The sequence below is a fragment of the Anopheles coluzzii genome, chromosome 2, assembly GCF_943734685.1.
Source record: "Anopheles coluzzii chromosome 2, AcolN3, whole genome shotgun sequence".
NCBI lineage: Eukaryota > Metazoa > Arthropoda > Insecta > Diptera > Culicidae > Anopheles > Anopheles coluzzii.
In genome coordinates, this window is record NC_064670.1 from 115,570,649 (window position 1) to 115,590,994 (window position 20,346).

Consider the following 20,346-nt stretch of genomic DNA (forward strand, 5'->3'; position numbering starts at 1 on the left):
TGAAATTGATGGATGATGTTGAGAGCTGCATGAGCGCAGCAACAGCAGCAGCGACGATGAAAATTTATTCGACCATTTGAAAGGGTCCCGCATTGAAAGCGTCCCATGGGAAAATTATCTCGGCCGAGCTTTTGCCTTTTACGTGATGGTACTAACTTTATCATTTGCTTTCAGACGAGCGAGATGTTTATCGAACGCTTTGCTTGAGTGAAGTTTTGGCACACCTTAAAGGGCCGCTTTAAGGATAATGGAGGTGCCCGGTGCTTCGTAGAATTTGCTGCGATGAAATTTTGGATGATTTTTCTCTTGCTAATGTTAAACAGCTGATAATAGTATTATTTTACTGCAAGACCTTTTCAAAGAGAATTTAAATTTTATTAATTATTAATGGTACACACATAAATAACAGACTATTTTTTGTTTGAATGCTGAAAGGATAATGGAGGCGCCTAGTATTGCATAAATGACAATATAAATTAAATATATTTATATTATAGTAAATCATCTCTTTAAATCATGTTTAAAAGTTTTATCTATTTCACAAATTGTACAAATAGTCATGCAACATATAATCGTTCGAAGCGTACAAGGAGAATTGAGTACAGAGCTACGCTTTCCGCCACTCGCATTGATGTGGAAGTTTTCAGTTGGCTTGAGGCCAAATATCTTCCGATTGAACTTTTCACATCAGCAAGAGAATGTTTGATTTGACTAATGAACAATCCATTATTCATTTAAGATGCTTGCGTATGGCAGACGTCTTGTCGAACTTACAAAACTCTACCCACCAACCAATGTTGATTAAACACTCGCACACTCTTGCTGAATCACTGCCTTCCAACGGTGTAATTGTCTGCGGTGTGTGTTCTATAAAGGTGCGTCAATTAATGAATCTGGTAAATTCTTGAGGTTGTCTGTCTTAGACGATCTAACATGTATGCGTGTAGCTCCAATGGTAACTATTTTCGGATGCAATGGTTGAACGGTTCGGATTGGTTGCTTTTGTTCAGCTGCTGGAGGAAAAGTAGTGGGATGTGCAGCATTATTTCCATTCCATTTAGTTGATTATTTTAATTCATTCAAAATTTCGTGTACATTCCCACGTGTACTTTTGGTAGGGACGGGAAATGACAGAGCAACAGGAAAGGAAACAGAAGGTGCGTTGCGCATTAGCATCTTAATGTGCGGGAATATAAATTGAATTGGTCTCTGCCATGTGGCGGTTTTTGTTTTACAGGGAGCGAGATGATGAAATCACATTTAAAAGCCCAATGGTTGAGGAATCAAAGGTAATGATATTTCGCTTCATTATCATTCAAATGAAAATCAAAGCAACGAAAGGGATTTAAATGAGATGCTTTGCATTCGGGAATGATTTATTCTTCAGCTGTAGCACATTGCTTGATGTTGCTCTTGGTGAAAGATATTTAATTTATCGAGTATTTTTTAAAGCGCTTGAAATGAGAATAAATGACATCGTTTTGACTAGGAACTTTAGAATTCAAATAGTTTTTTAATGTTATTTTATTTCATATGTGATTGCTTAGGAATTTACCTATAATATACATTTGCAAATAACAATTTATTCTCATGAATAAACAAAGTGAAGCATTCAAAACAAATTAATCTGGAAAACAATTCTGTTGTAACGTACATTTACCTGAATACACGACACGCTTATCTTCGATGCGAGAAATTGTTTTGAGGAAACCAACACTGGGACACCCAAGACATTGCCAACAATCAGCGAAGGAAATGAACAGTCAACCAAATTTTTGACTTTTCCCAACAACAAACAACGACTTGATAGAGCTCGTCAAGGGTTTGTGGGCGAATTTTCTAAGGTACAAGAAATAAAAAAACAGCGAAATAAAATGAAGCAAATGACAGCGAAAACAAAGTTGTGCAGCGCATATCATTCTTATGACAGGAAAGAATCAACAGGATTTCCTCGTAAAAGTGTGGTGCAAGACAACGAAGCGGAAGGCTTTTTTTTCTTCTAAAGCTCCCCAAGAAACATTTCTTAGAACACTCGAGCAAGCTTTCTACCGGAAAGGCTTCAAGCAGCTTGAAGCAAGACAAGGATTTGTGTGTTGTGATAGTGTTGGTACGTTTAAAGTGTTGTTTTGAATTGCCCTTGATGAATTGCCAGCGTGTTGTTTTCGTGTGCTATTCATGCAATTTGTCAGCATTTGAAGGGTGTCTTACTCGGTGAGTCAAAGTAAATGTTTTGTTTAATAAGTTTGACATTTCGATTGCACCAGTTTTCTGTGGTTTTATACATGGAAAGCAATTAAGTTTTTACCTTGTATAGAAAAGAAAGTGAGTTTTGTTTTAGAATGGTGTTCAGTTAATCTCTGCTCATACATTCATAACATGTGACTTTCAACAACGGGGGAAACAAGAAACGAAAAATAAAACTTTCCCTCATTTTGAAAAATATGTGCCGTAAGAAGTATTACCAAAAAGCACACCCAACAAACACGAGACCTCACTTAGAAAAGGGGAGTTATGTTTTTGTTTGGGGTTGCAAAGTTGTTTGCTTTTACTCCCCCCCCCCCCCTTTTCCGCCGTCGTCTTTAATGCACTGCTGGCTTTTACACACTTAGCGCTGCTGATCGTTTGACTTTAAACGGGGAACCCCTTCGATACCCTGTGGCTAGACTACGACGCCGAAACAAACAAAACAACAACAGCAATGAAAAAAAGTAATCCCACGATTATATTCTAAGGCTGAGAAGGTGAACTGGGTGGAAAAGTTTTTCCTTCAGCACTGTGTTTGTAAGGATTATGTTGAAAGGATGTTTTCCTCGTGCCTTTTTTTTTGTTGTTCAAAATCACGTTTTATTATGAGGAGTAAATAAGTAAAAAATGGAAGGAAGGGTTTGTGTTTTGTTTGGGTCGATCTTTAGGAGTCTTTTTATAATTTAGATGCGCCTTGTTTCAATCGCTGCTGGTGTGTGTTTATTTGATGCTTAGATAAGTTTGTTTCATTTTTTCCTTTGTTATAAATTATAACTTTGTAAGCTTGGTGAAAAAGGGTATATTAATTTTTTTTCTTTTCATAACACAGAGTATCTTGATTCTAATTGGATTTTCATATTAAATATCATTAAATGGCTTAATGAAAGGAATTGTGAAGGATATTCGTGATAGAAATAATTTCTTTTATTTTATACATGTTTAATAAAAAGAAAAAAGATTTGAGGATGCTATTATTCACAAATCCTTTGCTTAAATAGATACATTTTCAATCACATGCGTTCATTCTTAAGATTAAACCCTAATACAAATAGGACATCTTTGGTACATTCAACAAGCGACGGACACTTTCCAATCAACCTCTTCGCTTTCAGTTACATCTCCACAATTGAAACCAAAGATCGTTTGGTGGTTACTGCGGGCGCAATTTGCCGCACTGCACTAATTGTCACAATAATTAATGCATCAGCATTCCTTTCCGGCTGTGTGTCACCCCTGTGTGGCGGGTGGCGGGCGAAAGATGAATGATGAAAAGAAACAGAACACGGCCCGTGATATGATGCACACGCGGTAGTCTGCCTCTTGCTCACGCAAGAGATTCGTCGTCTCTCAATTATCAAAAGCGTTTGGTTTAAGTGCGCCTTGGCGGGGCGGTGTTGTGAGGGTGCACCCATGTCGAGTCTCGACCCGTGAACGGTTCACATTCCTGCCGACTTGACTCGAAAGCACTGCAAAATGGTACCGCACACCATCTTAACCCAGTGTACTCACGTCGGCAAAGGTGTTGAGTAGAAAACTGGAGCATTTGGAGCAACCGTTCGTAGTGTACCTTTTGGCGTGTGGCTTTTTCGCCGACATTTTTTTTTCTCCAACACCGGGGCAACACTTTGCACGCTCGGTGTAATTATTGTTGTCCAAGCGGCGGACAGGTTGCGAGCGTGAGCTGACTCCGTCGACCGTCAAATGGATGTGCGGTGTAGTGGCACAAGCTGCCACTCTAAGTTATGCCATTTCCAGGGCAAAGTGTGTGCGTGGTAGAGGCAATAGTGGTAGCGTTTGCTATTTTCTTTACATTTGCTGTGCTTACGGTGGTGATTATCAGTTAACCAGCCACCGCCAGTGCTCGGTTAGTGTTGAGTGTCTCTCCTCCGTGTGACATGGATCTCGTTTTGAGCGGAAGCTTAAAGTTGGACAGAAATTTGGACAGCGCGTTCCGTGCCGTTTTTACAAAGAAAAGTGAAGCACTACTGTACGACAGAAGACGTGCACGTAGGATTAGTAGCTGGGTCGCTTCGGAGAGAAGTGTTTTGTGCTGTGTAGCAGGAAAAATTGGATGGATTTTTCAGCTTTTCAACACTCACTACTCGGCGAAACATGTGGGTAAGCATAGTAAAACAGGGCTCAAGAACACAACCACACACTCAATGTAGTGCTGTTTCGTGCGGGGTGAAAAGACAAAAGGAAATGATGGTTTGTCTGGTTGTCGCAACCTCATTTCTTTCAACAGCGGACAAACAACGAACAAATAATCTACCAACACAGATCTATGTGCTATAGAGGCAAGATTTAGCGCTGAGTATGGAGTTTCTCTGCCTGTGTGTGTGTTTTTTTTAAGGAAATGGAGGAGGCTTAAGACAAGCCATGTCACACGAGGGATTTAATTTCCACTCGCCTCTGTGTGGCCCAGGTCAATAGCCTATGGGTAAGGGATTATATGATTTTAAAACTACCATAGTAAAGTGTCATCTTGGGGTTTAAGTTGATTGTCTCACATGTAGGTCCCGTACGGGTGGGCCGAGTTTGTAAGTTGCTAAAGCAAACATGATGCTTGGAGCATCCTTTTATTCCACTTTTAACCCTCTTGCGCTAAGTCGCTCTTCGCTCAAGCTACTCGAGATGTGTACATCCGCTGAACGACCCGAGCGTGGGTAATCGCTAAACAACGCTGCAAGAGAAATGCTTGTCTGATAAAGGCTAAGTTAATGCTCGATAAATGGAGTAACATTTTATGTTATTACCATGAAACTGGTGCTGTGATAATTCTGATTTAAACTGTATTATAAAGTACAACGTCGCACCAGTGATTGGTGCGGTTTTGGTGAGCATAGTGCCATTAAAATTCATTAAAAATTTCCCTCATAAAAATGATAACACACTACGTTGTAGCTTACACCAAACACCAGTAGGGAAACGCGGAAACGAAAAGCCGTAACTTAGGAAGAAAATCTAGACGGTTCGCGAGGGTAGGGTTGGCAATAAAAAAGTTAGCCGACACCAACTACCTACTCATTTTTCAGCTAACTTTTTTTGTTACTCTTTAGACATTTTGTTGCAGGGGCATTTCTGTCTGTCCTTTTGTATCTATTCTTTTGTAGACCAGACACGTATAGTTGCTCGTACATATACACTCTCTCTCTCACTCATAAACTGATTGGCGAAGATCACTTAGGAGAAACATAAAAGCCTTTTATCCCTCCGGTCGATGCATTAGACAAGTTGCAGCCAAACGGCTTCTTTTCCCCCTCCTTCCCATAACTCCCAAATCCAGTTTGATCTCTTCTGTGCCATGTCCGCGGGAAGACTCTTTTTTTGTTGCTTCTGCTCCAACGGAAACATAAATGAATGTACATTAGGTTCTATCGTGACTTTTCATCATCATCCCGTTCAATTGCCTGTACAGAGCAAGCAGAGCAATCGTCGGCTTGGCGGGAGCAAGAAAAAAATAACAAAAAACCTGGGTGACTGTAAAAAAAACTTGCCCCATGAAGCAGCTCTACCTATGCCTTGGAAAGGTCAAGAAAGTAATCAATAAGGCTTCCGCCACGGAGTTTGAGGTTGGGGCAAAATCTCCCGAGACTCAGCTTAGGCCCAGATGTGTTGACTCGGAGGTGATAAGCTGAAGGATTTTGATGCCACGCTTTTTACTGGCATCTTCTCGTGGGGGGTTTTTCTACTTTTTCTCCTTCTCAAGTGGGTGACAGATAAAACCGCCCTAATATCTCACATCATTGAAGATCATGTGTATGGTTTGTGCGTTTGTGTGTGTTTGTTTTGCTCACGAGAGAATGATTTTTCAGAAAAGGTGTCCCCGGCATTGTTGAATCCGTTGTGCGTTCCAAGAAAGGTGTAACAAAAGCACAAAGCGAAAACGTCGAAATAGATTTGTTCCGCATTATAAAGAAGTTAATAAATGTATGGCACTATTTCATGTGACGCGGAAAGCAATCTACCCCAAAATGAGACTCATTTTTCCAGCGAAACGCGCTACCTATCGCCGATACAGCCGTGATTATGTTTGCCTCAGGGGTTTGATGAGCCATTCATAAAGCATTCAGCAACGTAAAAGCTTTCACCTGCACCGGCAGGGGAAGAGGGGGATGGGAGGAGGGGGGAGGAAATATATTTTCCACACACCCAACAACATTCCTGCACGGCGTGGGGATTTTTTTCTCTCTTGCCCCGCTTTTTCCGAATCGATTGATCGATGGCATATTTTTCGTCCCGCTTGCTCTCTTCCTTTTTTGGTGCCAACTTGTACCATGATATCTCGTAAAAAAAACCCCATACCATGCTTGATGCTGGTGGTCAGCATGATTTTCTTCATTCGTCCCATCCCGGGCTAGGTGCTCCCCAGGATTCGATGATGTGGTCGAAAGTATTTGAGTTGGGTTCATTGCCATATAAATAGTATTGAACCGTGCCGGGTCCGGGTGGAAGGGAAGGGTGTCACCGGTAGATTATGCCGGTTTCGAGCGGGCCTGGGCAAAGCACACCGCCCGGATACGAAATACCGGGTCATGAAATAATAGAAAAATCCCTCGAAATAGCAACCTTAATTGAAAGGATACGATGCGACCGGCGCCGGCAGTGTCGTCCCGGTAGGGCCACAGGGGAAATGGAGAAATAGCTCGCCACACACACGTCGCCAACGTCGGATGTAGATTTTTGGGTGGGCCTGCAGTTGTGGAACCGGACGTTAGCGTTACTGCGCCAGTGCTGTCCGGGAGGAAGGAATGGAATAAAACAATGGCATAAAAAAGAAGTCTCTGCTGAGTGTGTGTTTCCGATGAGTCGAGGGACGAGAAAGTGGGTGCACCGGGCGACATTCCATCGTTTTTATGATGTGTGAATCGAAATGGCAGAGGGAGAATAAATGTTCCTTCCCGTCCTGTGCTCTGTGTGTGTGTGTGCTTGTCAAGCGAACATTTTTGGGGGTTTTTGACGACCAAAAGGAAGCGTCTAGTTTTGCTTTCGCTGACAATGTCTTGAATTGTTTATGCGATCCTTCAAAAAGGGACGGATGTGTGTGATTGTCGTTTGGAGAGGATGGTGGGTAGGCTGTTTGTTTGGTTTTGCCACCGAGACATTTTCAGGCGGTGGAGTTTTGTTCTGTTCTGACTTTTTAACACTTAACAGTTAAAACAGTTCGATTGCAGGGTTTGGCAATCAACGTCTCAGGTGCAAGAAAAGTAGTTGATATACTAAACAAGATGTTCTTGGGTCTGTTTAATCTCTCTAGCAATTGTTTTCTTGCATATTTTTGAGGGAAGATGTTGGTAATTGTTTTTTTTTTAAATCATTATTCTTACTTATATTCCCATTTAAATGGCCTGATCGTGGTTTGTCTGGTCTGGTTAAAGGTTCGATATGACCTTCGACCTGAATTAAGTTGGTGCATCTTATTTTTGTTTTATATTTAAGTCACTTTATTTAAGTCTCATATTTGATCTATTTTGACTGGCACAGATGTAGTGAATAGATTGTGCATGGTGGCAAGGCAAACATGTAAGTTGAATAAAGCTATAGGTGCCTTTAAGATTGAATGAATAGCAGTATAACTCAATATGGAAACATTTCACACTTTTCACACTGATTACATGCAATACCGTTTGATCTAAACCTTATTTCTTAAATAAGATGAAATCAAATTTTGAAAGTGGTTGATTCTTTTACAATTTCTATCTTCTTTCATCAATTATTGCCCAATTTCGGCACCCAATATTTCTAACGTTATGAAAAGCGAAACCGCTACCCTTCCCGTTGGGTGCAAGATCGAATTCGCCTGCTAATTATGTTACCAGGGTGCCGAGACGGGCAAAAAGTACGGTTATCGATAATTGAATTCCGGCTGCCGAAGTCAAACCAGCCGACACCGACCTGCTAACCGAACCGAAATTGCTCTTTCCCCTAATTGCAGATGCTGCTGTGGTCAGGAACGGCGAACCCATCAGGTTTTGGCCGGCTACGAGGCGGGCGTACCGACCGACAGTTGGCAGGCGTCGAAAAACACCCGAGCTCAGCCGACCGATGCGTACGGGACGATCGAGTTCCAGGGCGGTGCCCACCCAACGAAGGCACAGGTAAGTGTGTCTATGACGGGGAGCGTAAACCAACAGCTCGCTGAAACGATCTCAAACCCCTGACGAGTCCTTTACCAGCTGGGACGGCGTGTGTGACAGTTTAGTTTTCAATTGTGCTAGCGATTGTGTCCGTTTTCGTCTTTGTTTCCGTTCTGTTCCGTCCGTTCGGCTGGTTTGTTTTCAAAGAGGATTTAAACGCACCCCGGTCGCCTTGTCGCCCGCGCAAAGATCGTTGCTCCCCCCCGCCCGGAGGTTAGTCGCAGCATTCTTCGCCCGGGATCAAACGAACCCGGGGTGAGCCCACTTGTCCCTTTCGTAACCCTTTGTGACCTTTTCATTACTAGTTGGGAGCATGTACAAAGCAAAGGAAAGGGATTACTCTTCTGCTAAACAGTAGATGAGTAAGGTAGCGGGAAGGTCATCTTGTGTGAAGTGATGAAACCATCTCGTAAACCTTTTCTGGCCCCGATGCAACACGGCGTGGCTGGGAGGTAATGATTGAGATTCCTGGCCTGAGCAACAATTTTAAATCTCTCTCCGTGTTGGGACTAGCTGAACGGCGACTTGGAAACTTCGGGATGGTGAAGGGCAGCCCTGAAGATGATGCTTCGTGCGTGAGCTGTTTGGTCCTTTTTCCGGCTGAATTGCGTTCAAGTGGGATGTGGAGTGAATCGTTCTCGAGTTCAAGATTAGGACGGAGGATCAAATGATATTGTGGCAAAAGGAATGTTAAAGTTTGTAATCGTATTTATGTTCCTACGTCAAGGACGGTCAGACGGTTGAGTTGCTTCACTTTTTAATATTGTCCATCCTGTCATGATGGTGTGTTGCCAATAGGGTGTTTTGCCCTCTGGGTGAGTGTCCTTAGTACTCGAAAAAAGTGTTATCTACTGTTTTAATTTGTTCTGTTTGTTTATTGACAACCGTTCAGAAGCAACTCCATTAGTTATCGAATGAGATTAATGTTTGCTATGCCTTTTAAAGATGATAATTTTTTTTAAATCTCTATAAACACTGAAAACATTGAGCTTTAAAGCTTTATTAAAACTAATACGAGTTCAACGGCATTAAAGTCACACAATAATTTTACAGATTTAAAATCTCTCCCATAACTTTGTTCACATTTCAATATTCATGACGATTCCCGTGCAATTTTGATTTGAAATCGTAAATTGAATTCATTACCTATTAAACAGCTACCATGCTGTGTTCGTTCGCCGTGTCGTCTAGCGTTCAGGTAAATTCCACCTCCCAGTGCGATGCTTCGGAATTTGTTTGAGGTTCAATTATGCGGGCGTACCAATAAATCCGATTTCCATAATGAACAAGAGTGGCATGCAAACTTTTGCCGCACTGCCAACGTCCCAAGCCTTATCCCAGGTAAATCTCTGGAAAACTCAATCAGTAGACGGAGCAGCTTTTTTTTTTGCTGCAGTTTCCGATGATGTTAATGATGAAAGTTTTATTGCAAACACCACTGTCACTGAGCGATGTAGCGACGAACAGAGCCATCACTTCCAATCAACCGCTGTCATCCTCGGTTTCGCTCCGTTTGCTGTAGCTTCTCCTACTCCTACTGGTACAAAATTTGCCATTCCTGTAATTAAACGCGTAGTCAAGATGCATGGTGACAGTTTGCAGCTTAGAGCCCAGGGGTGGGCACGTCACTCCCACGGTCAATGGCTTTCGAACGGGTGGTGAGAATCGATTAAGCTAACATACTTAGGGTACAGTGACACAAAACAAAAAACCGACTAACGAAGCAGATCACGCTTGAGCTGCTGATCGGTGTTATGGTGACGCCCGGCAGCATACCACATAAAACTTATGCTTGCACTTTTCCTCCTTCGATACGATACGCTAGTACGTGCGCCTGTCGTACGACACCCGGCCGGAGCTGCTGGTGCAGCTGTTCACGCGCGAATGGAATCTCGAGCTGCCCAAGCTGCTCATCACGGTGCAGGGCGGTAAGGCCAACTTCGAGCTACAGCCAAAGTTGAAAAAGGTAAGCAGCACCAGGATACCGCAGACGAGCCGGAAATAACATTCCTGCAGCACCCTACACCACCAGTCACCCCGGAACGTACGCTCAACGCTCGCCTTTCTTTTGCAGGTGCTTCGGAAGGGGTTACTGAAGGCGGCCAAAACTACCGGCGCATGGATATTTACCGGTGGCACCAACACGGGTAAGTAAGCAGATGGTAACGAGGGGAAACTATGTTGTGAATTTTGGCCGCCAAAGGCTTCTTGCAAGACAAACTACCTGCTCGTCACGGTTGTACGAGCGGTTGCGAGTGTACCGCGACAAAAATGCTTTTAGCACGACAAGATACGATCGTTTGCATAGGCAAAGGAAAGTCAGTGTAACACACAAAGCAAGTCTAGTGATGTTTTTGTTGAGGACCGAATATACCAAAAATGGTGGACCTAAAGCCACGAATTGTTTTGAAATGTAATTTGATATTTTTATTTCGGTAACACACCTTGAACATCCCTACTGCGAACGGAAAAGGTCCGAAAGTGCACGCCTTTCGGAATGTAAACATGTCCCCCTTTTGGTTGGACTTGAACTGTCAATCCCAATCAATGGTCCAATCTGTTTTCTTTACTTAAATGATTGACGTCCTTTGAAATGGTTGTTTGATTCGTTGAAAAATATTCCCTGTTTTCCAGTTACTGTGATCGTTTCTGTTTAAAAAGTTGTAATTCCATGTAAAGACTCCTCATAAAACGATTCATTGAGCTTCAAAGAAAAAACCATTTGTTTGCTGTTCTTGTTTCTCGTTTTGATGTTAGTGGTTTGAAGGAATTGAACGAGCGTAGGAATGTGAGAATTTAAGAAGTTCTTAAAGCCAGTTCTGAGATCTGCTGTGTAAATGTGTGTCAAACATAGTTTTCTAATTTCCATCACTCGTTACAAGTAAGATGTTCCTTTTTCGAGGAAGTAAACAGACAGCCATTGTGAAACTATTCTCCTCAAACAAATTCTCTCAAAATTTAAAAGGTTTCATTGTTAAAGACCCATGTAAAATGTCTTTAACATTCTCTACTCCTCTACTCCTCTACACCTACTTGGCGTATAGAACCACCATGTCTTCGTGGAATTACGAAACGCCTAATTTAGCGAAAAATTTCATGACAAAATCTGTTCAGGTATATTTCAACAAGCACCCTCACAACTACCGGCACCGGCCTAGTAGTAGTTTTTATGAACACATATCTACGATCCTGTGGTAGTGCTGGAGTTTGAGGTAGACTGCTGCCGTTTCACTGTGCCGTGTCTCCAATTATGCACGGAAAAGTTGCTAATCTCATCATACCGTTACATCGTTTTGCTGGCGCTTTTTCGGTGGAAAAGTAATAATGGGAAACCGCAAAGCAGCGAAAATCTGTTAATATCATTATGCTCGGATGGTTTTTGGTTTGCGGAGCTTCCCGGCCCTGGCTGCCTCCCGAAAAATGGTGGATGATTCATCAAACGTTAGATGGTTCGTGGTGGTTCCGTGGAAGTGTAGGACGGAAAACCACCAACCAGTGAGACGAGTGGCAAACACAACATTAAGAGTACCTTTTTGCAGTACCATTGGCTCATTATTTTAGACCTTTGTGTCTGTTTTATGGTTTTGTAACAGCAAGCTCACAATATAATCTATTCGTCTAGGTGTGTGTCTGTGAGATTGCGAAGAAATGTACCATTTTCCAAGAGAAATTTTGGTAACGACAACCAAAATGCCTCCTATCGGATGGTTTGGCAAATTAAATGTGAATCATCCTTCCCTTTGGTTTACGTCAGTACAAAGTGTATGTGTGATTTGAGTAGCAGCTTAGATTGTGTTTGACAGATGACTGTGAGCCTAGGCACAATCTCATCCGAATAGCTTCTAGTTCCTGCTAATCAACACTCTGTTTCATTAGATCCGTTTCAAAACCCTGTCCCCGCATTCACCATCGCATCTTCTCGCCTCCTATCTCGCAGGTGTAACGAAACAGGTCGGCGATGCGCTACTGCTCGAGGGTCAGCAACGGTCCGGCCGGGTGGTAAGCATCGGTATCGCACCCTGGGGCATCGTGGAACGTAATCACGAGCTGCTCGGACACAACCGGGACGTTCCCTGCCACAGCATCAGCTCGCCCAGGTAAGTGTAGCTCTCGCATGCGTTTTCCGAAAAGCGTCAACAGAGCTTATGGTAATTTTGCATCCCTTTAACACCCACCACCAGGTCGAAGCTGGCCGTGCTGAACAACCGACACGCATACTTCCTGCTCGTCGACAACGGCACCCAGGGCCGGTACGGGGCGGAACTAATCCTGCGGAGAAAGCTGGAGAAATACATATCGAACCAGAAGCTGCAACCCTGTAAGTGGCGCGCCCTTCGCTTTGCTTCCTTCCTAACCACACTACAGTTGTGTGCGTGAGCGTGTGTGTGTGTGTTTGTGGTGCAACTGTGCAGTTGAGCCCTTTCTCTCCCCCAGTGAAAGCGCGTCGTGTGTAGCGTGTGAAGCATTTACGGTGCCCAAACAGGGTAAGCGCTGCCACCTCTCTAATAGGTTTATGAGATGGCTCGATGGCCACCGTGGTCGTAGCGTAAGATGATATCCTCATCCTTCGAGTGCGCTACTCCGGAGATGGAGCCGTCGGAAGTTAGTGTAGTGCACGTTTCCTGCCCGACGACACTCGTTGACGGAACGGATTCCCGCACACGTCATTTCTAGCATGGCTGCGGGATATTGGCGAGACAGTTGCGCCACTGCCTGTCTCTTTCCAGAGATAGCAAGGTTGGAAGTCGTGTTGGAAAAAATCATGCTTTACGAGCGTAGCATTATTACGGATAATTTTTCATGCCGTCCTGCAGACGATGCAGGTCAGGCTCGAACCCTTATGCTTGGTGTGAGCAGGCTGAGGTCTTTGCAGTACTTCCGGTGATGCGTGATGATGCCAGCGTAAATGGCAGCGCTCACCGAGAATGCGCTAATAAATGGTAATCGTATTCATGGCGATCAATTTTCATTCACCTTCAAATCCGTCCCCGCCAGGAAGGGGGGGTGGAGGGATTGTAATGTGTTCGCGCTGACGCCACGACGGTGGTACAACGATTATTACCAACGGTGCTGGAAAAGGCTCCGTAAACCGTCCCGTGCTTCGAGGAAGGTGTGTTTTCCACTTCGCAAGACGCCGTACATGATGCTGTGTGCAATACTAGGCACTGGCAGTGAGCATGGTTAACCGGCAATGGGGACCTCCATTGCCTTTTCGCGTGTGGCGCTTGACTTTCCATTGGCCTCCAGAAATGTGCACCGCAAACCGCTACCCGGTCCTGGCTGGCTGGTGGAAAGAGAAACGGCCGTTTCCTTCGTGGTGTTTCTTTTTTTCTGTTCATTATGGTAATAACGCAACATTCTTGCAGTGTAATTTTTTTCATCGCAGTCATGTGACGGCGTGGTAGGGATTCTACATACGGCGTCCCACTGCTTATTAATCTAGCCCGGAAGCAATTTGTTTCAATAGTCCACCAACTGTTTGATGATGCCACATTTTCTGCAACTCGTTAGAGCTTTATTTGATGTGTGGTATATTCCATGAAATATTTGGCTCACCTCGCGTTTATTACTGCTAAATTGTTTTATAGGCCTGTACAAAAGTGGTCTATCGGGTTGGACAAGCGCTTTCAATATTCAGTTTATTCAAAACGCTTTTTTGTTATTTCTTTAATCCATTTGAACGTTTTTCTTTTTCAATTTGGACTTCCCACGCTACGTATAGAAGAACAAACAAATTCCGAATGATTCTTTTCAATGAATGATAGCTATCAGACATCATTTACCGTTTTATTTTAAACCCATAAGCAATACATAAGCTTAAAAGTTTTACAGTTTCCAGAAAACATAATGCAGCAATCAATAAAAACAAAACTCAATGCCAAGCAAAGGCAAAACACGCCTCCTCTCCACCTCCGTTGTAAGCTAAGTGCTGCACCAAAAGTTTGAACCACTTGCCAACTGCTCAAACTCTTAAAAAGAACGATAAATTGTTCTCAAATTTGGTATTGATCGGGATTGGAAGCGTTTGTGCAAAATTCAAACAAAAAAAAAATCACATCCTCAGCCTAAAGGCGCCAAAGCATCGCAAATAAATGTAGGAAAAAATCGTCCGCAAAAGAGAGGTTCAGCAACTTCCTACCCCACCCTGCGACAGGTGGCAATACTCTTGTGTTTTATTACCGTGTGTGTGAGTGTGTCTTACGTTGCGTGTTTGCATTACCATCGACGGGCCAAGCTTTATGGTTCGACCACTGCTACAACAATGGGGAAACGTTAAAAGCACAGTTTATGCCATGTTATTGATTTAAGTTTGATTTATTTCGTCGGCAATTACCTACTCCGTATTGTTCTTTTCTCTGGTGCATTGATGGGAGGTGGTAACCATTTTTCACATTGTTTGTATTGTACTTTCTTTCCGTCCTGAAAACATCCCACCAACACACGATCGACCAACCGTTTTTCCCCATTCGTACCAACAACCTGACACGCTACAGACAAGATGCTATCATCTTTAATGAATTTCCACTACAAAGGTAACGCAAAGCAACCAAACTCTCGTCCGGCGTCACGTCGGAATGCACGGAGCGCACCTTCTATAGATGTTAATAGGATAGGTTTTGTTTTTCATCCCGCGAAGTCCATGCGCTGTGTCGTGGACATCTTTTTGTGCTCGATTGTATAGATGGTTTAGATGTGCGGGTGGGATTGGAAACTGGGTCAGAAAAAAACCCCAACTGCTCGACGTTTGTTAGAATGAGTGTAGACACTGTATATTAGGTGCAGCAAATTTATAGCCCAAACAAAACTCTTAGGTGCATGCTTACCCTGCATAAACAGTAAACCCGTTCCCTAGTTTCCTTTGTTTTCCCCCTTTTTCTAGCCCTGCAAGCGAGCCACCGAGGGTTGATGTGTAAGTTATAATTAACCTTACTACGCCGCTGCTGCTGCTGCTACTGATGCTACCGCACATCAGATGAAATAAATTGTGTAAATGTAGCGTTCCGGCGCCCGTTCAGGGGGGGAAAGTTTTTAATGAGCCCCGAGCAGGATGATGAACGGAGATGGGAATTCATTACCGACGGCATGACAAAGTTCATGAAGAGAGAAAGAGGGGGAGGAGGAAAAAAACCCTGCAACAACATGCGAAAATGGAGCATTTTCCACGCAGCAGTGTGTGCGATTAGGACTAGAAAGGCTGCTTTTTGTTCGGTGTTGTTGTGTTTGTGTTTTGGCCGTATTAGAGCCGGTCAAAGTTTCGGTCGTAGCTTTGCTCTACAGAAATCCTGTGCGATTAGCGTAACCGCTAAGGCTACATTACGTCCCTCGTTCTCTGCGTTCAGCCGACTTTATTGTGTAGAAGAATGCCGAAAAAAGATCGAATGTCCCACTCATTACCAAGCTGCCCGAATGCCCGTAAGTATGAACATTGGTCGTAAGCAAAGCTATAAAGCAGAGGCACTAAAAGCACCTGTTGCCATGCCGTCGTTTCTCTTAGACGATGGATTTATTACAAACACTTGCGTACGCGTCTGGCCCGCACGACGATTGTTGGCGGAAGATGTCACGGACGCTTTCCGGGCGGACGTGAAAATGCCAGATTTTAAGCTAGCCTTTCCCCGACCCCGATGGCGTACGATGAAGCATTAATGTTAATGGTACACCAATTACTGAAAGGTAAATAATTAGGAAACTCCTAATATTCCTTCCAGTACTGAAATGAATTGAGCCGCAGCCTCGTGAGAACGATCCCTACCGCGAACGGATCGTTCAGGTGGTGCTGGGCTCCGTTAGAAGGGCACGTTTTGTAAAGCTCGTCGACAGGATATCGTTATTTCCTCATCCCCTTACAGCTGCCAGTGAGCCTACCGTTTATGCCGAGCTTAGGGAAGGTTAATTTTAAAATGTAGCTGAATTAAGCACGGCCCACCAGCACGGTGCGTCCTGTCTGTCGCGGCTCTTCCCTAGAGTCAATGGAAAATTTTGAAGAAGGGAAGCGCCTAATCTGCCCCGGTAAAGGTGCCCGTTTGTTTTTCTCACGCTCGGTTGTTCTTTCAAGAGCTTCTCAGTGTTTTCGCTACTTTATTATTCTTCTTTCTGGAAAGGTTACCCGATAATCCGCTCATTAAGCCGATCGGAAAGAATGCATGCTTCCGAAACGGAACCCTACGCACGGTGCGGTAAAAAGAACGACCCCAACGTTACATTAGGATCTCAGGTGGTGAGAAAGATAGAATTACAGGGCATCTTTATATCTATCTCCCTTGAACATATAATTGTTGATAGAAAATTGAGATGGAGGCGATTATATTGTTTGCAACGGGGTTATATCTTACTCATGGTTGGAAAGGCTTTAAGCGTAACGCAGGATTCTGCCGGACCACCAAACCAACGTCCCGTTTGAGGAACTCAACCATGATCCACCTGCCCCATCGGCAAACGGGTTAGACGCATTCGACCATCCGTTTCTTCACTAATTACGGACGGACGACACCGATTGTTATCCGGTAATGGTGAGGTTAATTGGATCTCGGCAACGTGGGCATAAAGAGCGCTCGTGCCAATCGAGTCGGGCTGCAGGAAAATTGATTAGCCAAGGTTAGCTCCAAACGAGACTGCCGAGGGTAATGATGAATTGGGTACGGTCGGCAATCGGCTACAAGTGTCCGGCACTCTGAGGGTTGCGTGTGCATTGTGGTCCCCCTCGGCAAGGATGATGAATGCCAGGGAACGATTTTTGCCTGGGTACCAGTTGCCACGGTGTGGGATTGGAGGATAGTTTCCCCCCCCCCCCCCGTCCCAGTCTCAGGCATCTGGAGCTCCTCCATCGCTGTCTGTTTCGATTGGCTTCATGCGGGTGATTAATTAAGTTACTCGTTAGCAACAGATCCCGGAAAAGCTGCCCGCCGACCGGGTTGTTGGTACGGTTGCTGCTGCTGGTGATGCTGTTGCTGCAAGCTGTTTACCAGTGTACTAATTTAATTCATTAAGAAAAATGTGTTTTTATTCCTATCGTCGGACCGGGACCTATCATAACAACCAATGGAGATGATCGCATCACCACCGCTAGAGCTTATAAAAGTCGGCTGGCTGTTAGGCGCGATCGAGTGTTGATATGTTTGTTTAGTGATTTATGAGTTCCTGTTATTACAATGCAACTGTTAGTGTTGTGTGCATGCTGGTAAGGCGGTTGAAGGAAAATGACTCCCCTAGAAACTCAAAATTCTGTATCTCCTGTGGATCTCCTCAATGGCTTTAGTGTTGAACTTCAGCTCTATATACTATTTAGTCTGTTTTAAATGTTCTATCTTGAAAACTGCTCCTATTTGCTGTTGTCTATCTATCTCTTCCTTCTTCATGTTGATGCTAAACCTTGCTGTATATGTTGCTTAGTACCAGAAGAGTAGTTCTCTCTATCGTACTGAGCTTGTCTGTTTGTAAACCTGTGATGAGTTAGTGTATCTCGTTGTCTAGTTCTGTTCTGCTCAGGTGGCACCAGTACAGCGCCCGGATATCATTTCATCTCATCTCCGGGCGCTTCGTTCACTCTGTTCCTTCAATTTCCATCATTCTATCCGTCTCTCTAAACGCTGTCCTCATCACACCCACTTCCTGTCCATTCATTCTTCAGACGAGCCTTCACACTCGCCACACGGAAAGCTGTTCTTGATCTCTTTCTCTTTCTTATTCTTCTTTCCTTAGTTACCCACTCGAGCACCCCCGTAGTATGCTTGGTAATTGAAGGTGGTACAAACACAATCAGAGCTGTGCTAGAATACGTCACCGATAACCCACCGGTTCCGGTAGTAGTGTGTGATGGGTCAGGCCGGGCAGCAGACTTAATAGCGTTTGTACATAAGTAATGCACCATTGCCTACAGTCGTACAGGCGTACGAGGGGGCGCATAAGCTCGCCCTCGCTTATCGGAAAGGATATTAACGGGGCTGCTTTATTTCTCTTCCTTTTCTGTATTACTCCTTCTACGGGGATATCCCGGACGTGCTGGCCGTGCTCAGATATGCGACGGATAATGGAGAGCAGACGGTGCTGGAATCGATGCACGACTACGTGCTCGGTATCATACAGAAAACGTTCGAGGTCAGCACGGAGCAGGCGGAGCAACTGTTTCAGGAGTTACTGCAGTGCACTAAGAATAAAAATCTCGTAAGTAACGCTAGAGGATTGAGCTTCAAACCTTAGCTAACAGACGCACCTTACCTCTTGTCCCCTATTTCCACCAGATCACGGTGTTCCGCATACAGGACCGACCGGAGGGCAACACTCAGGAATTGGACCAAACGATTTTAACTGCACTTTTTAAATCACAGCACCTTAGTCCACCTGAGCAGCTCAGCCTGGCGCTGACGTGGAACCGGGTCGACATCGCCCGGTCGGAGATATTTGTGTACGGGCAGGAGTGGCCTCACGGTGCGCTGGACGAAGCGATGATGCAGGCGCTCGAGCACGATCGGATCGACTTTGTGAAGCTGCTGCTGGAGAACGGCGTCTCGATGCGCAAGTTCCTCACGATCCCAAGGTTGGAGGAGCTGTACAACACCAAGCACGGTCCGGCCAACACGCTCGGGTACATTTTGCGCGACGTACGGCCCCACATACCGAAGGGGTACGTGTACACGCTGCACGACATTGGGCTGGTGATCAACAAGCTGATGGGTGGTGCGTACCGGTCGTATTACACGCGGCGCAAGTTTCGCCCGATCTACGCGAAGGTCATGAACAGCTACGTCAACACGCACCGCAAACCGTCGACGTTTCAGCGTTCGGCGGGCATTAACTCGATGAGTCTGGTGACTGGACTGCTGCCGGTGACGACCGATATGGCGCTGTTTGAGCTGCCATTTAACGAGCTGCTGATCTGGGCCGTGCTGACCAAGCGGCAGCAGATGGCGCTACTGATGTGGACGCACGGGGAGGAAGCGCTGGCAAAGTCACTGGTGGCCTGTAAGCTGTACAAGGCGATGGCACACGAGGCAGCGGACGACGATCTGGACACGGAGATCTACGAGGAGCTGCGCAGCTACGCGAAGGAGTTTGAGAGCAAAGGACTGAAGCTGCTGGATTTCTGCTACCGGCAGGATGCGGAACGGGCCCAGCGGCTGCTGACGTGCGAGCTGCAGTCCTGGTCGAGCCAGAGCTGCCTGTCGCTGGCGGTGGCCGCCAACCATCGTGCCATCCTGGCGCACCCGTGCAGTCAGATCATCCTGGCGGACCTGTGGATGGGTGGTTTGCGCACGCGCAAGAACACCAACCTGAAGGTAGGTGCACTGGAGGTTCGTGCGTTTTTGCAGGACATGAAAAAGAGTTTTGACTATCCCAATTTAGGTTATCTGTGGACTGCTCTGTCCACCATTTGTACGCAAGCTGGACTTCAAATCGAAGGAGGAACTGCAGCAGATGCCTCAAACCGAGGAGGAACACTTGGAAAACCAGTATCTTGATTACGAGGATCGCGAAAAGAAGGACACCGATGCGGAGGTAAGTTCGCGATCGTTAAGGGCACAAATCCGACGAGTCTCGTTCGGCCCTTCATCTTGGTGAGAAGTTTACTTCGTATATATACATAAGCCATCTAACAACTTGCTCTTTCTCTCTATCTCAGTGTACCGTGTGTCCTTTGATTTCCAAAAAAACCCGCAATGGCGCAATCGCTCCTCATTTTCTCTACTCCCCTTTTGCCAAAGGGTCACAAACCTAGTTTTACTGAATTTTATCTATCTTTCTCTCTCTTTCTCTCTTTCTCTTTCTCTTTTCTCCTGTGCGTGGTCCTGCGTGTTTGTAAAACGGTTAATACCATCAACTAACTCATTTAACCTACCAAACCAAACCAACCAAACCAATTGCCTAACCATCGTTTGTTTAAATGACTTGCTGCGGGACACTACGCGCTTTTTGGGGGGAAATGTAAATGCGTACGACTAATCACGACTAACGAACATGGTATCTGGTG

At 44.8% G+C, this 20,346-nt stretch overlaps 1 protein-coding gene across 21 annotated transcripts in view; it reads left to right on the top strand.

The window, feature by feature from the left end:
• LOC120952469 (transient receptor potential cation channel trpm) overlaps positions 1-20,346 on the top strand; it is a 71,200-nt gene that overhangs the window by 40,614 nt on the left and 10,240 nt on the right. For 15 of the 21 annotated variants that reach the window (XM_049605924.1, XM_049605926.1, XM_040371817.2 and 12 more), the window contains 10 exons: positions 8,180-8,342; positions 10,207-10,347; positions 10,456-10,528; positions 12,319-12,478; positions 12,563-12,699; positions 14,876-14,914; positions 18,081-18,237; positions 18,395-18,542; positions 18,620-19,654; positions 19,722-19,874. In XM_049605924.1, coding sequence (XP_049461881.1) covers positions 8,180-8,342; positions 10,207-10,347; positions 10,456-10,528; positions 12,319-12,478; positions 12,563-12,699; positions 14,876-14,914; positions 18,081-18,237; positions 18,395-18,542; positions 18,620-19,654; positions 19,722-19,874 — 2,206 coding nt within the window. The remainder of the gene's footprint in view (positions 1-8,179; positions 8,343-10,206; positions 10,348-10,455; positions 10,529-12,318; positions 12,479-12,562; positions 12,700-14,875; positions 14,915-18,080; positions 18,238-18,394; positions 18,543-18,619; positions 19,655-19,721; positions 19,875-20,346) is intronic. The other 6 variants (XM_049605925.1, XM_049605929.1, XM_040371808.2 and 3 more) reach the window with 1 other exon arrangement.